Source organism: Amblyomma americanum, chromosome 1 (genome assembly GCF_052857255.1).
Source record: "Amblyomma americanum isolate KBUSLIRL-KWMA chromosome 1, ASM5285725v1, whole genome shotgun sequence".
NCBI lineage: Eukaryota > Metazoa > Arthropoda > Arachnida > Ixodida > Ixodidae > Amblyomma > Amblyomma americanum.
Genome location: NC_135497.1, coordinates 77,416,342 through 77,429,881, shown reverse-complemented (window position 1 = coordinate 77,429,881; position 13,540 = coordinate 77,416,342). Strand labels below are relative to the sequence as shown.

Below are 13,540 nucleotides of genomic sequence, written 5' to 3'. Positions count from 1 at the left end.
CTAAATTAGTACAGCCAGGTTGATCCGTGAAGAGCTCATCGTACTGACGCAACAGTGCTGTCAAACGAGCCTTCTGAGTGTCATCCAACGTTACCGCAAAGGCGGCCAGCGGATGTGGTGCCTGGTCGTGCCGCGCCGCTCGGTCCCAAAGGGGAGCGTGAACGACGGAACGCTCGACACAAGGGCTTGGCCCTGGCCGCTGAGCATGGCACTCTCCGAACGCCTTCACTGCGCAGGCAGTTATTGACGCCGGTGGGCAGATGAACGGCTTCAGCTGGGAAAATGGTCCGTCGCGATAGCCGCCATTCGCAATGTCCACCACGATCCCGGTTTTCAGGAGAAAGTCCCTTCCGAGAATCACGGGCACACTGAGCCCTGGGAGGTGGATGAAACGCGTGCGTCTCGTCCGCTCTCCCCACCTGACAGTCAGCCTCGCGGCGCCAGCCGAATGGGCTACACCTTTCGCAAGGTTGAATGTCGTACGGCAGTCCCGCAAGCGCACCGAGTGCTTTTGCAAGTGGGACAACACCTCTTCACCGAACAAGGAGGCAGTGGCTCCCGTATCCAGTAACGCCGAAAATTCGCGGCCAGCAATGGTGACCGGAATAAACGGCGCGTGCGCATTAGCAAGGCAGCTTGCTCTGTACGCTGAGGGGATTAGCGAGGCTTGGGCCGGCCGTCCCTTTACGACCGACCCGCGCCGCCATTTCCCTGCCTCAAAGGAGGCCTGGTTACGGGGCATTCTCTCGCTAAGTGCCCCGCCTCTTGACAGCGGAAACAGCGCACACTGCCGCGAGCTTGGTCGCGGAACAATGGCGCCTCTCCCTGCCTGGTTCCGCCCGTTGCACGGCCAAAGGGCCGGCTGATTCGGGTTTTCCCCTCGGCTGTGCGTTGGGGCGCTTGGCGTCCCTGGGCAGGCGGTCCAGAAAACGGTGCAGAGCAGGCTGTCCGTCTCCTGTAGGAGTAGGGACCGAGAGCTCTATCGCTCAACTCCCATACTTCGTTTTGCCCGCTAACGGCTGCAGAGGCAGCGTGTGCGGGTGGTCGCCGGTTGGGTAGGGGCATGGCCCCTCTCCATGCACAGCGTGGCTCGAGGGCCTCGCTTGCTGGCGGTGGCGGACGATAGGCGCGCGCGGCGAGAATGTCGCCTTGAATGCGCTTTGCCTCGGCGGCCAGCTCCTCAAAATCTCGGAACCGGCCTCCGCGCAGGTATGCCGAAAAAGTCGGATGTGCCTGCCTGATCGTCCTTTCCACACGTTCCTCGTTCGAGGCTCTGGGCTCGGCGATTTAGAAAAGGTCCTCCATCGCACGTACGTACTCCAGGAGTAACTCATCCGGAGCCTGTGTACGGAGCTCCAACTCTCGCCGCATCCTACGCTCATAGTCAGCGGGCAGGAATTCGCGCAAGAATGCTGCACGGAACTCCTCGAGAGTCGCTGCCCGGTGGCCGGAAAGCCGATGCCACCTAGCTGCGGTGTCAGTCAGTGCTGCGGGGATGATGTGTGCAAGCACAACCTGATCAGTGAGACCCATAGCTCTCTGGTAATGGGTGAGGGACTCAAGGAAATCCCGGGCACTGAGGAGGTCATCATACCCGCGGTATGTTGGCATGGGCAACTTGACCGCGGGGTGAGACACCTTCGGCGTGGCCAAAAGCGTCTCAACCGCCCCTGACAGCGACTGAATCATCTGGGCAGCACTTCTTAGCAGCGACTGCGCCCCGGCCTCAGAGGAGGCTTGGGCGGGCTGCACGAACGCAGGAGGCAAGGCGCCCAGTTCGATGAGCGGCGCGGTTTCCACAGGGAGCCGGGCCAGCGCCTCACCGTTCCCAGAGCAGAATTGACTGCTCGCGGGGCACGGCTGCTGCTGTGCAGGACGGCCGGTTGCGGCAGCGTCGCACGCACCGCTTTCGCACGGGGTGCAAAGCACGCACAGCGGAGGCATGTGATTGACGGGTGCACCGCAGGGTGCTCCCGATACAGCTCCAATGGGAGCTGCGTGATCGACGTTGGGGGTTGTAGCGCCGTATGCCCCAATGGGAGCTGCGGCCAACCACGGTATTTGGCTATTCGAAGAAACAGCCGCCAACGGATCAAAGGATGTTACGACTCCTAAGGGAGCCGACACGTAGCTGCCGAGTGCCCCGATGGGGGTGGCAGACATGGTGCGCAAGCGTGATCGTCAAGGCGACCTGCTCGGCAAATGTGCTATCAAAGGCTAAGAGCCAGTGACTTAGCACGTTGGGCGCCAGTTGTGGGTTTCTCAGTAGGCACAGGCCACTACTCACCGCGGGTTCGAGCTTCGCGCGAGCCAAGGGCCCCGATCAGCCGTCACCACACACACCCTGGGGCACCGCTGCGGCGGCGTTCAACCTCTGCAGAGAGGAGAGCGGCTCGCCGCAAGAAACAGGCCTCCAAGTTCACAAAGGAGACGTTTATTGACGCCGTCCTCCAGCGGTACATACACACACTCAACAGTCACCCCGTCCCGGGGCGCGCTCAGAGCAAGGCTCCGGTGCGCGCTCGGGGCAACAAGAGAAATGCGCGCCGCTAGCACGCAGCTGCAGGAGATTGTCCCCGCGGCAGTGCTGTGATCTCTCTCGTGTCGGCCGTTGGGCCGTTTGCGAGAGAGAGTGGGCAGTCAACGCGAGGTGCGCCTGTCAGAGGTCGTTGGACCCCTGGACAGGCTCGAGCCGCGGCGGATCGAGGACCCACGCTGGCGAGCTCGAGTATGAACTGGTCCGAACGGCAGAGGCCGGCCCGGACGAACTGTAACGTACGCACCTTACGCTGTCTCGGAGGGGTCTCTCTCTCTGGGCCCCGCTCGGACAGTCGCGCGCCGCGTGACCACCCCAAACGGGTCCCGAATTCCCGCCAAAAGTCACCAATGGCAAAGGCCCTTGGGAAGCCGGGGGCGGAGCTGCAGCCGAATGACAGCGATTAGCCACCAGCCATCTCTCCGCCGCCCGAGGCGGGAGAAAGGGAAAGAGAGCGACGCGGGATGCAGCGCAGACGCCACGGCGGGAATCTAGCAGGCTTCCCACAAAGTCGACCCTTTTTTTGAAATTTAAAATTCCGAAGTGGGGGGGGGGGGTTGACTTACAATCGAACGAAACCTTGAACTGCCAAAAAAAGCAAGAAAAACAATCTATCAGGGACGCTACTGCGATGTTAGAAGTTTTTGTTTGCTCTACGGCTCCAAGCATAGCATTCAGGTATTCCACGGGCTTTTTGGCCAGGATTTTTCATTTATTATTTTTACTGCGCACACCGTTGCCCACCGCAATGGTTCAGTGCTACTGAACAGGATACCCGGGTTAGAACCCAACCGCAGCGGCAGCGTTTCGATGGAAGCGAAACGCAAAGGCGCCCGTGTGCTCTGCGATGCCAGTACAGCAGGTTAAAGATCCCCAGGTGGTCGAAATTATTTGGGAGCCCTTCACTACGGCACCTCGTTCTTCCTTTCTTCTTTCACTCCCTCCTTTATCTCTTCCCTTACAACTGGATTTCCGCCGATATTTGAGACAAATACTGCGCCACTTCCTTTCCCCCAAAACCAATTTCATTTCATTTCACTCGCGGGAAGGGCCGCTGTCCCGCTGTTCCAATCGCGGAGTCTGCGCCAGCGCCTGGGAGTGTCGCTAGCTGATGGAAGAGCCGCTATTTCAGTTGGTTGCATAATACGTAACAGCGACGCTTCTGGGGAATGCCGATGTTTGCTGGAAGAGCCAACGCCCCGACACCGATCACTCTTTGTTTGGTGGTGCTTGGAGTTGGTGCTTTTGACTCGACTGCCGACCGCGTGCTTCGCCATGAGCTCTCCAGGTTCGAAAAGCATTCGGCTCTCATTCACTGCAGCGTTCAAGAGGGAGGCCATCATTTACGCCGAAGAAACCAACAACTGCGGGGCGGGCCGCAAGTTCGACGTTTCTGAACGGTTGGTGCGGGAGTGGCGGAAGCAGCGAGACAAAATTTTCGATTGCAACTCCAAGCGAGGAGGTTTCCGCGGGCCAAAGTCGGGACGCTTTCTGGAGCTGGAGGTCAAGCTTGCAGCGTATGTCACCAAAATACATGATCAGTCCCTTCCAGTGACATGCGAAGTGATCACGCAACACGCCCAGGTCTTTGCTGCGGAAGCTGGAATACTCCGAACAGACTTCAAAGCCAGCAGGGCTTGGGCTTCAAAATTTATGAAGAGGGCTGGCTTCTCTCTTCGTCGGCGTACTAGTGTATGCCAAAAGCTGCCTGCTGCTTACGAGGAAAAAGTTCTCGCCTTCCATAGGCACTACCTCAAGCTCCGCGACTCGCGGCGATACCTGCTCGACCAAATCGGCAATGCGGACCAGACTCCCGTCTACTTCGACATGATGAGCAACACAACAGTGAGCGTGAGGGGAGCTCGCGAGGTTAAGCTTCTCACGACAGGAAACGAGAAACTTCGGTTCACTGTTATGCTATCATGCTTGGCAGATGGCACAAAGCTCCGACCGTACATCGTCTTCAAAAGAAAAACTATGCCAAATGAAATGCTCCTGAAAGGTGTGATTGTGCGAGTGAACGAAAAAAGCTTTTTAACGGACGACTTAGTTATTGATTGGTACCGTCGGGTGTGGCTTTTGAGGCCAGGGGCATCCCTCAAAAATCGCAATCCGAACCTCCTCGTGCTGGACTCATTTCGTGGCCACCTTACCGCGAAAGTGAAGGCAGAGCTCTGAAAAGAAGATCCAGATATGCTGGTGATTCCCGGTGGTCTGACGGGGCAGCTGCAGCCGCTAGACGTTGGCATTAACAAGCCATTCAAGGACTTGCTCCGGCGTGAGTACGAGTGGCTGGCGGCAAAAGGGCGGGAACTTACGCCAACGAGGCGCGTGAAGAGAGCCTCTCTGGTGGCTGTGTGCGGGTGGGTGATTTCCACTTGGGCGGCCGTTCCACGCAATGTCGTGGTGCGGTCATTTAGGAAGTGCGGGCTATCCATGAAGGACGATGTGCTGTGGGATCGCAGCGGCGACGACGACGATGACAGCAGTACCACTGAAAATGACTCAAGTGAGGATGAATAGCCCATCTATGCAATAAATTTTCGTTTTTGAAGCGCTCCACCGGTGTTTTTGTTTTTTTGGACATGCGATTGGGGGGGTCGGCTTACATTCGCGTCAACTTTTATTTTTTTTTCGGACATGCGATTTGGGGGGTCGACTTACATGCGAGTCGACTTACAATCGTGTAAATATGGTACCCACTGGTCATATTGATGGATGTGTTGGAAATTTGCAACAAATTTCTAAACCTTTATTCAGTCAAAGTACTGTGAAACCTTGTTGATGTGCTCCCGGTTCATATTGCCACAGTGTTAGGAGGGTCACGCACAAGTCCTACGAAAAGCTGCTCTTTCACTCCTCGCATAAGATGACGCACCTTCTTCGTTTCCGACATGGTAGGATCTGCGCGGTTGAAGAGCCGCGTCATGTCTTCTACGAACATGGCGACGCTCTCATTTGGCCGCTGCGCTCGGGACTGCAGGGCAACTTCAGCTCGCTCCTTCCATTCGTTGCTGCCGAAGGTGTCAAGCAACTGTCACCGGAAGTCTTGCCAGGTGGAGATAGCGGACTCGTGGTTTTTAAACCACGTCTTGGCAGAGTCTTCCAGGGCAAAATAGACATTGCATAGCTTGCGGTCCTCGTCCCACAGGTTAAACGCAGCGACTCTTTCGTAGCTGGCCAACCAGTCTTCCACGTCTTCGAACTTGTCGCCATGAAACGATGTGGGAGTGCGAGGCGCATGAAGGAGCAGCGGTGGGGAACTGACGGCGTTCAGGGTGGTCTGACTTGTCAAAGTGGGCGTCATTGCGCGGGGTTGTGCCGTCAGGGGTCGGAACTCAGGATTTAAGCCTCATAAGCGGCGGCTTGCCTTGTGGACAGGTGTCGTGTCCACTGAGTGTAGCTGGGCATCGTCGGAAGCTCCCGGGAGCTCTTCGTGCATTGGGAAATTACCCCGCACCTCCACCAAAATGTCACCGAAAGCCGGCAGAAAGTGCAGAAGGGCACACCAGGACTAGCCAGGCAGACACACACAGCGAACAAACGCACGAGCCGGGGAAGACAAAGAAGACCAGCAGGTGCTGTCCCACCGCATGGCGGCGCCGGTAAATGGCTAACACTGTGGCAATATGATTTGCTGGTTCAGATGGCGAAAATTGTGGCAGTTGTGGATTTACTTCCACACTTAGAGCGACGCAAATGTCGACTGAAATCTGCGAACACTAAAAATGGAGCTGTTCAGACCTTGTGCCAAGAAATGCTATTCGACATTTTCGTGAATTGAAATTGTCAGTAAGCACCTTTGTGCCTCATTCAACAGATACATTTTTCAAAATTAGGTGGTTGGATCATACTTCATTTCATTTGTTTCCTTAAAGACCCGAAGGTATTACATAAGGGTATGTGAACACGCATAACAGAAAATCAAACGTACAAACAAACATAACAAGGGCTTTAATCATGTCAGGGTTCAACAGCAGGTAATATTGGATAATACTTTTTTTTCCTTGCATTTTTTTTTTCATCATATCAACAAGGTTTCACTCTCTTTTGCGATGCGGGTTCATACTTGCTCTCAGTAGAAACCATACAGATGAGTTTGCAGTGCCAGTTGCGATTCTTGAACATTGCTGTTGCCACTTCACTGCTGATGTCTTGCCAAAACCATGAAGCTTTGCTGATTCTAAAGCTTGCATCAGCTGATCAGGGGTTGAGCTTGCAAACCTGTTTGCACATAAGAATGGTGGATGTCTGATAAGAGCCTATACACTGCCTAATAGTCACATCGTTAACTACCTATAACGACTAATTATTCAACATTATTTGTTGCTTGCTTTGTGAATTCGACTGCTCATTAGCTGATGCTGGAAATGGCCTCTGCAATGCTGCCGACCTTAGTGAGGTGTGCTTTTTTCAATATTCAGCAATATCCTCATCATGTCCTCTCAACTGCTGCTGTACTCCACTGGGTTACTTTTTTATTTTTGTGGTTCACAGGTGCGGCAGGTAACAAATATGCTTGAGAGTATGTAGTTCAAGGTGACTCTCTTTATGAAAGCAGGCCCCACAGCGTCAACTGTGTATTTCTTTCTTGGTGCCCTTGCAATAACCAGTAGCACTTGTAACCTGCCCACTAGTGGTTGTCCTAGTTCATATTCTTCATTTCCGAATAAACAATATATTTTGTGTCATAAAAGCACGAACACCTAGCAAGATGTGTAACATGGTTGAATGAAACTAAAACCTAAATAATTGGTGTTAACTTCGTGGTAGTAAACTGTAGATCATGACTGTCCTTTTTTTTACTCCTTGATGGATTGGTTTTTTATGAAGATAATAAATAACTGGTTGATCACTTCTCTTGCAATAAGATGGCTTCAGCCTTCAAAAGAATGTCTGGGATTGGTTAATATATTGTATATTCTATGCATTTTCTCAGAAAGGAAACTGCTTAAAATGGCATCATGGAAAGAGTCCCTTTTTTGTCTGTATACAAAGAATTGCCTTTCATGACACAAAAATGTGCACTTGCTTGGCATGAGCAGGAGAACCTGTAATTTTAGACAACCTGTCAGTGTTCTAAACAATAGCTATCAACAATATCATTTTCAGGCATTCTTCACTCAGGAGTTTCTGGAAGCAAACAGGTCAGCAACGGATGGAATTAATAGACTGAAGGAGCTCATTGCCTGCCAGGTAAGACTGGATTCTAACGTGTATTATCGGCTTGTATTTGGAGTCTGCCTTTTTTTTTGCCAGCAGAAGCTACAAGTAGGGGGGTACACTTTTGCGTGGCAGTGTTTGGAAATTGCAGTTTTTCCGGTGCAGGTAGCGCATTCCAGCAACAAAATTTCTTTCCTAGGCCCATTTTTTGCCCAGGCCCATTTTTTTCTGTGCTTGGTTAATTCAAAGATCTTTCATGGTCCCAGTGACTTAGATTTAGCGAGGTTTTACTGTAGGTGCAGTAATTAGCAAGCAGTCTTAGGCGCAAGATTGTTGTTTTATTGTTTTATTTGCTTCAGATGTTCTTCGGGTCTAACAGTTCGGCAGGTTTATATTTACGGTTTCCAAAACGTGTTTATGGGTTCGTACTTCTGCTGCAACCACCCTGAAGTATGAACCAACTATCTCAGTTACCACTGCCCTTTTAATGTCTCAGGGCCTTAATTTTTTAGGTTATACTCTGAATGGACATGTTAATTTTTATATTTTTCCTATTACACAATAGCATTTTAGCTTATTTTTATGCGCTTTCTCCTTTGGTGCTAACTTCCAAAGGCAATTGCATCATTATGGGTACTATCTTGGCGCAAACAGCATCAAGTTGTAATTGAGTAGATGCTTATTAAAGCGAAAGCTTCGCTAGGCCATGTTGACAAGGTCGTGTCTGCCAAAACGTGTCCGCAGCAGTTGCGGGGTACTCAGAAGAGGCAGCATCGGACGAGTGGTTGTAATCGAAAGAGGATGATGTGAGGATGCTACGCAAACAAAAATTTTCGAAATCGGATGAATAGTTAGTTAATTAGAGCTAAAAATGTCCAAAAAGTGGGCGGGGCCAGAGCAAAAGTGGTGCCAAATTTGAAAATGCCGGAAGTGTGGGACCACTTGCCCGGAAGTGGGGGCGGAGCCAATGTGTGCCGCCAAATTTGAACACCCGAAATGAGTACTGAGATGAAACGAGGGAAAATGTGCAGTTAATTGAAATCCAATCAATTAATTGATTAATGAATGGTGTTAAGTGTGAATTAAGGGTGTTAATTGTGAATTAAGGTTAATTAAGGGTTAATTCAGGGGAATTAATGGTGTAACGGTACGGCGCGGAGTGGGAGTGATGCCACACCAAACGAGAAATGAGTATACGGCCCCATCCGCTTCGACGCATTGCTCCTACGCCATTGGTGGTTTGCTGAAGTGACGTCACGATCACGTGAGAGACACGGAGCGACGGCACACCAAAAAACAACTTGAAATGAGTATACAGCCCCTTCCGCTTCGGTGCGCGGCTTGTACGCCAGTCGCTCTCTCGCTGTTGCCGCGTGCTGATGCCGTGGTGCTTAATTGCGCATTGTGTGGGCATGTGGCATCATGTTTAAGCTGTCTGTGCCATCACATAGTGCAGCTTCAGCTTCCAGACCACATGTTAAAAGAGGCAAAGAGAAGCAAAGAGAGGCGACTAGTGCCGAGGAGGCGTCAGTGCTTTCACACTATTCCAATGTGGGTTTCCGCAGTGATCTCAAATTTGATATATATATATATATATATATAGTTGCGAAAACACGACGTACTTGACTGCTTAAAATATTAGAGCGAAGTATACACTTCGTTTAAGGAAATATTTTTATTTTACTCGGCGTTTCGATCGGAAGACCGATCTTTTTCAAAAGTGATCTTTTTCAAGAGTGATATGAAATCACTCTTTCACTTTGAATCACTCTTGAAAAGATCGAAACGTCGAGTAAAATAAAAATGTTTACTTATACGAAGCATACACTTCGCTGTCTGTGTGTGTGCGTGCGTGCATGCATGTGTGTGTGTTTAGCCGTGGTGGCTGAGTGGTTATGGTGCTTGGCTGCATGCTGACCCGAAAGACGCGAGTTCGATCCCGGCCGTGGCGGTCGCATTCCGATGGAGGCGAAATTCTAGAGGCCCGTGTACTGTGCAATTTCAGTGCACGTTAAAGAAACCCAGGTGGTCAAAATTCCCGGAGCCCTTCACTACGGCGTGTCTCATAGCCTGAGTCGCTTTGGGACGTTAAACCCCCTTAAACCATATATATGTATATATATATAGAGAGAGAGAGAGAGAGAGCGAAATATACACTTTATATTACGCTTTGTTAAAGGAAACATTTATTAGTCAAGCACGCGCACGCACGCGTGGGTGTGTGTGTGCGCGTGCGTGTGGGGTGTGTGTGTGTGTGTGTGTTGAAATTTGGAAAAGGCTGCTTGTATACTGTATTTACTTGCATAATGAACTTGCGCATTATTTTGTTCGTCAAAATGTGAATTTTACTAAGATCTTATTCCATCTAATGAACGCACCCTCCAAAGTTTTCATACAGTTTCTTGGGAAAAATACTGATTTTGTTATAGAAGTAAATGTGGTGTATACTTACTCATGATTAGTCATTATACAGCTTGAAAGGTTTGGTGCACTTTAGATTCTTTTCAGCTTTTGCAAATATTTTATGACACGACAAAACAAGAACTGCTGATCCTGAGTTGTGTAGGGATCCTGGTTTGTGAGGAAACAGGAAATCTCTTGGGTGATCCGTTGATGTGAAGTGACCCTGCTGTGTGGTGTGTGGCTTAGCATTGCTCCTAAGAACAAATTTTCGCTTCTCATGGAAATAGCTGATAGTCTTTCATTTCATACCCTTGGTCGTGGTAAGGCAATTGAGCACCTTCTCTTTCTCTCTCTCTGCATGGGTTGGGGGGGTGGGTGTGTGCGGGAGAGGGGTTGGTAGACCGTTGCAGAAGGCCTTTGAATGGTTCGTCTAGCAGTCCTCAGCTATGATGCGATCTGAGGCACTGCACATTTATGTTCGTCTGGCACTTAGTGTCGAGCTAAGCAGTGTGACAGTGCCATGTACATCCTTTCTTCTATGTCTCTAAGCAGTTTTTTTTTTTCTGTCATTCTCATTTTTCATTTCTTTCAGTTTTTATTTTGTCATTTTTTATTTCTTTCAGTATGCATAGCCATTGAAAACTGCTTATAGACAAATCCTGCCTCTTCTGATCATCTTATCTCTTTGCTTTGTAAATGTCTCTGATTGCAGGACTCTCCATGCATTCAAAGAACTGTCTTTTGTTAACACTTCGTTGTTTCTGTAAAGCTTTGCCTATTGTCTCCATCCTATCTGCTGTACTAAATGCCTGCTGTATGTACACAGAAACTTTTATAGGTAAAACTTGAAGAATTTAGTATTCCTCAAAATAAGTAACTGCCATTTGCAGTTGTCATTCACTACCACTTTCACTTATATTCATTCGAAAAATGGAAAGAAGCATCTTTGTATTGAAAGTTTTAGAAGATAAGCTTTACTTTTTTTTCTTAGCCAGCAAATTTGGCCTGTGGTATACTTAGAACTGTCACACTTTCACGTGAATTCTGTGCTAGAAAAGTGCCCAGCGGGATAATTAAAATATGACTAGTTGCACTGATTGATTCTAAGACCCTCAATGGGAGGATCAATCACAATGAGGTGTAGCGGCTATGTGCTGTGCCTACAATATGTTATAAATTAAATGGCTGTGTACTGATATCTTTCTGTAGAATTATTTGAAAACATTCATTCTACGGGTTACCCAGTGGTTCCATTTCATTCAATCTTGGTTCTACCTTTGTAAGGCATTGTGTGTCTTTGCTGCAGATACCACTTCTCGAAGCTGGCATTGAAATTCACAGGGATAAGGCCCCCGAAAGCCTTCAGCCCTACCACTCGCACATGCAGGAGAAGTATCTGAAACTTAAGGCACACATTGAAGAAACTTATGGCAAAGTGGTAAGTAGTGGACAACGTTGAAACAACTTGCCTTCAAGTGATTTAAGGGGAGACATGGGTCTTGAAATTAAATTTTTTATTATAAAAGTATTGGATGTGCATATGTATTCTACCCATTTTTAAAAATGTAATTAGTTTCAGTATATCTCACTTCGTTCCCATGTTGTGAAAAATTAACTCACACCTGATTAGGTAATTTCTTGCAGGTAATGAAGACAATGTTTTTGGTTTCGACTGAAAAGAAGCTGTAGCCAAAGGCCTACCATGCAGAGCTGTGGTATTTACATTGTTATTTAGGTATATCATTATATAAAAATGTTCAATTATGTCCAAATGCCATAATTATGGAATATGAAATTAATTAGGTGACATTACGGTTCGCAAAGTTTGTAATTTTCGACTCAGCTAAAAAAAAATAGCATAGCTCCACAGTTTAGTTCTTTCTGAATTCGCGTCTCTCATAGCCTGAGTCGCTTTGGGACGTTAAACACCTATAAACTGTAAACCAACCATCTTTCTGAATTCAGCGTTATAAGATTAATTAAAATTGAACCTTAAAAACATAATAAAAACTTTCGTAAGGCTAGTCATGTTGGCAAAAAACACTTAAGCTGAGAAAATTGCATTTGAAATGCACGCGCCAGCCATTCGGAGGCTGCTGTAGAAGTCTGAAAAAACAGCGGAATGTGGGCATTGCAAAAATATTTCACAGCAATGAGTAATACCAGGATGCGGGGGAAGGAGCCCAGTTTTCAAACAAAACTAAGATGACGGCCATCGGGGATGCAGTTGTGGGAAGCGAGGGATGCGAAGTTCTGCCGCATTTCGCTCTGAAATTGCCGTTTCCGCTCTTCATAGGCACAAAATATATTATTTTTTATTTTTAGTAATTGGAGGTCGAATTAGGTCTTGAAACTTTTTAGGCAGGTACTTTGTATAGTGTATAGATCCCGAGTGTGCCATTTCTGAGAAATCTGAATTTTCGGATTTTTTATCATTTCAAGACCCGCGTCTCCCCTTAATCTTACAGAAACAGGCGCTTGCCTGTTTCTGTAAGATTTGTTCACTAGAACAGAACACTTTCTTTGTTTTACACCTTTAAAAAGAAAGTGCAGCATCTGTTGCGAGTGTAGAAATGTGTATCACACATGTGAATGCCTGCATTTTAATTTCAAAAGCTGAGTGCTTGATTTCTCTGCAGCCCCCTCCTCCAGAGTTGAACGAACACCCCATACTTATTAGGCGATACAAGGTTGTGCCCCCGTCTACTCAGTCGTCACGTACTGAACGTACTGACAGCTCTGTTTTTGCACCAGAGAGGTAAGAAATGCTTGACTAGATTGATTCTTGATATTCAGTATTTTTGGCAGCATATCCACGAGATTTTAATGTTTATTCACAGCTTTTGCTGCATCTGTTAAGAAATATTCTTCTTGAAATGTGCCAAGAATAAATGGGCTGTGAAATTATGCCTTATAGACCTGCATGTAAAAAAGGATGTTTTTAAGGCTCTGGCACATGAAATTTGTTTTCATATCATATGGGAATCTGAACAGTTTTTAAACTTTTGAAGTGTGCATTCAGATGTGGCTTTACACAGTTGTGGTTGTAAACAAAGGTTTTGGTTGTTAAACAAGAAATTATTATGAGAGGCTTTATGTAGCATCTTTATGGATGAGATCATAGTGCTTCTAAAGCCATTTCCAAAGATGCCTCCTAGTTTTAAACCATAAGCTTCAAAATATAGTTGTTTGAGAGCCCTTGCTTCTACAGAGTCATGTGGAATACTTCTGGCTTAAGAGTTTGGCTACTGGAGTAGACAGTGTAGTAACCAGACGCAGGAGCTCATCATGCAACTTGCTTATTGCAACAATGTTCTTGCAGTCCTCTGAAGGACCTCTAATATTGCATGTGCTGTACATAATACACTAAAGCTCAATGTTAGGTGTCATTGTGTCTTAAACTGACCTGATACAGCTTGAATGGGGCACTTAATGCTA

At 48.1% G+C, this 13,540-nt stretch overlaps 1 protein-coding gene across 1 annotated transcript in view; it reads left to right on the top strand.

The window, feature by feature from the left end:
• Positions 1-13,540, top strand: part of mbc (dedicator of cytokinesis protein myoblast city) — a 105,022-nt gene that overhangs the window by 74,196 nt on the left and 17,286 nt on the right. The window contains exons 36-38 of the mRNA XM_077645997.1: positions 7,649-7,732; positions 11,409-11,540; positions 12,742-12,860. Of these exons, the coding sequence (XP_077502123.1) occupies positions 7,649-7,732; positions 11,409-11,540; positions 12,742-12,860 (335 nt within the window). The remainder of the gene's footprint in view (positions 1-7,648; positions 7,733-11,408; positions 11,541-12,741; positions 12,861-13,540) is intronic.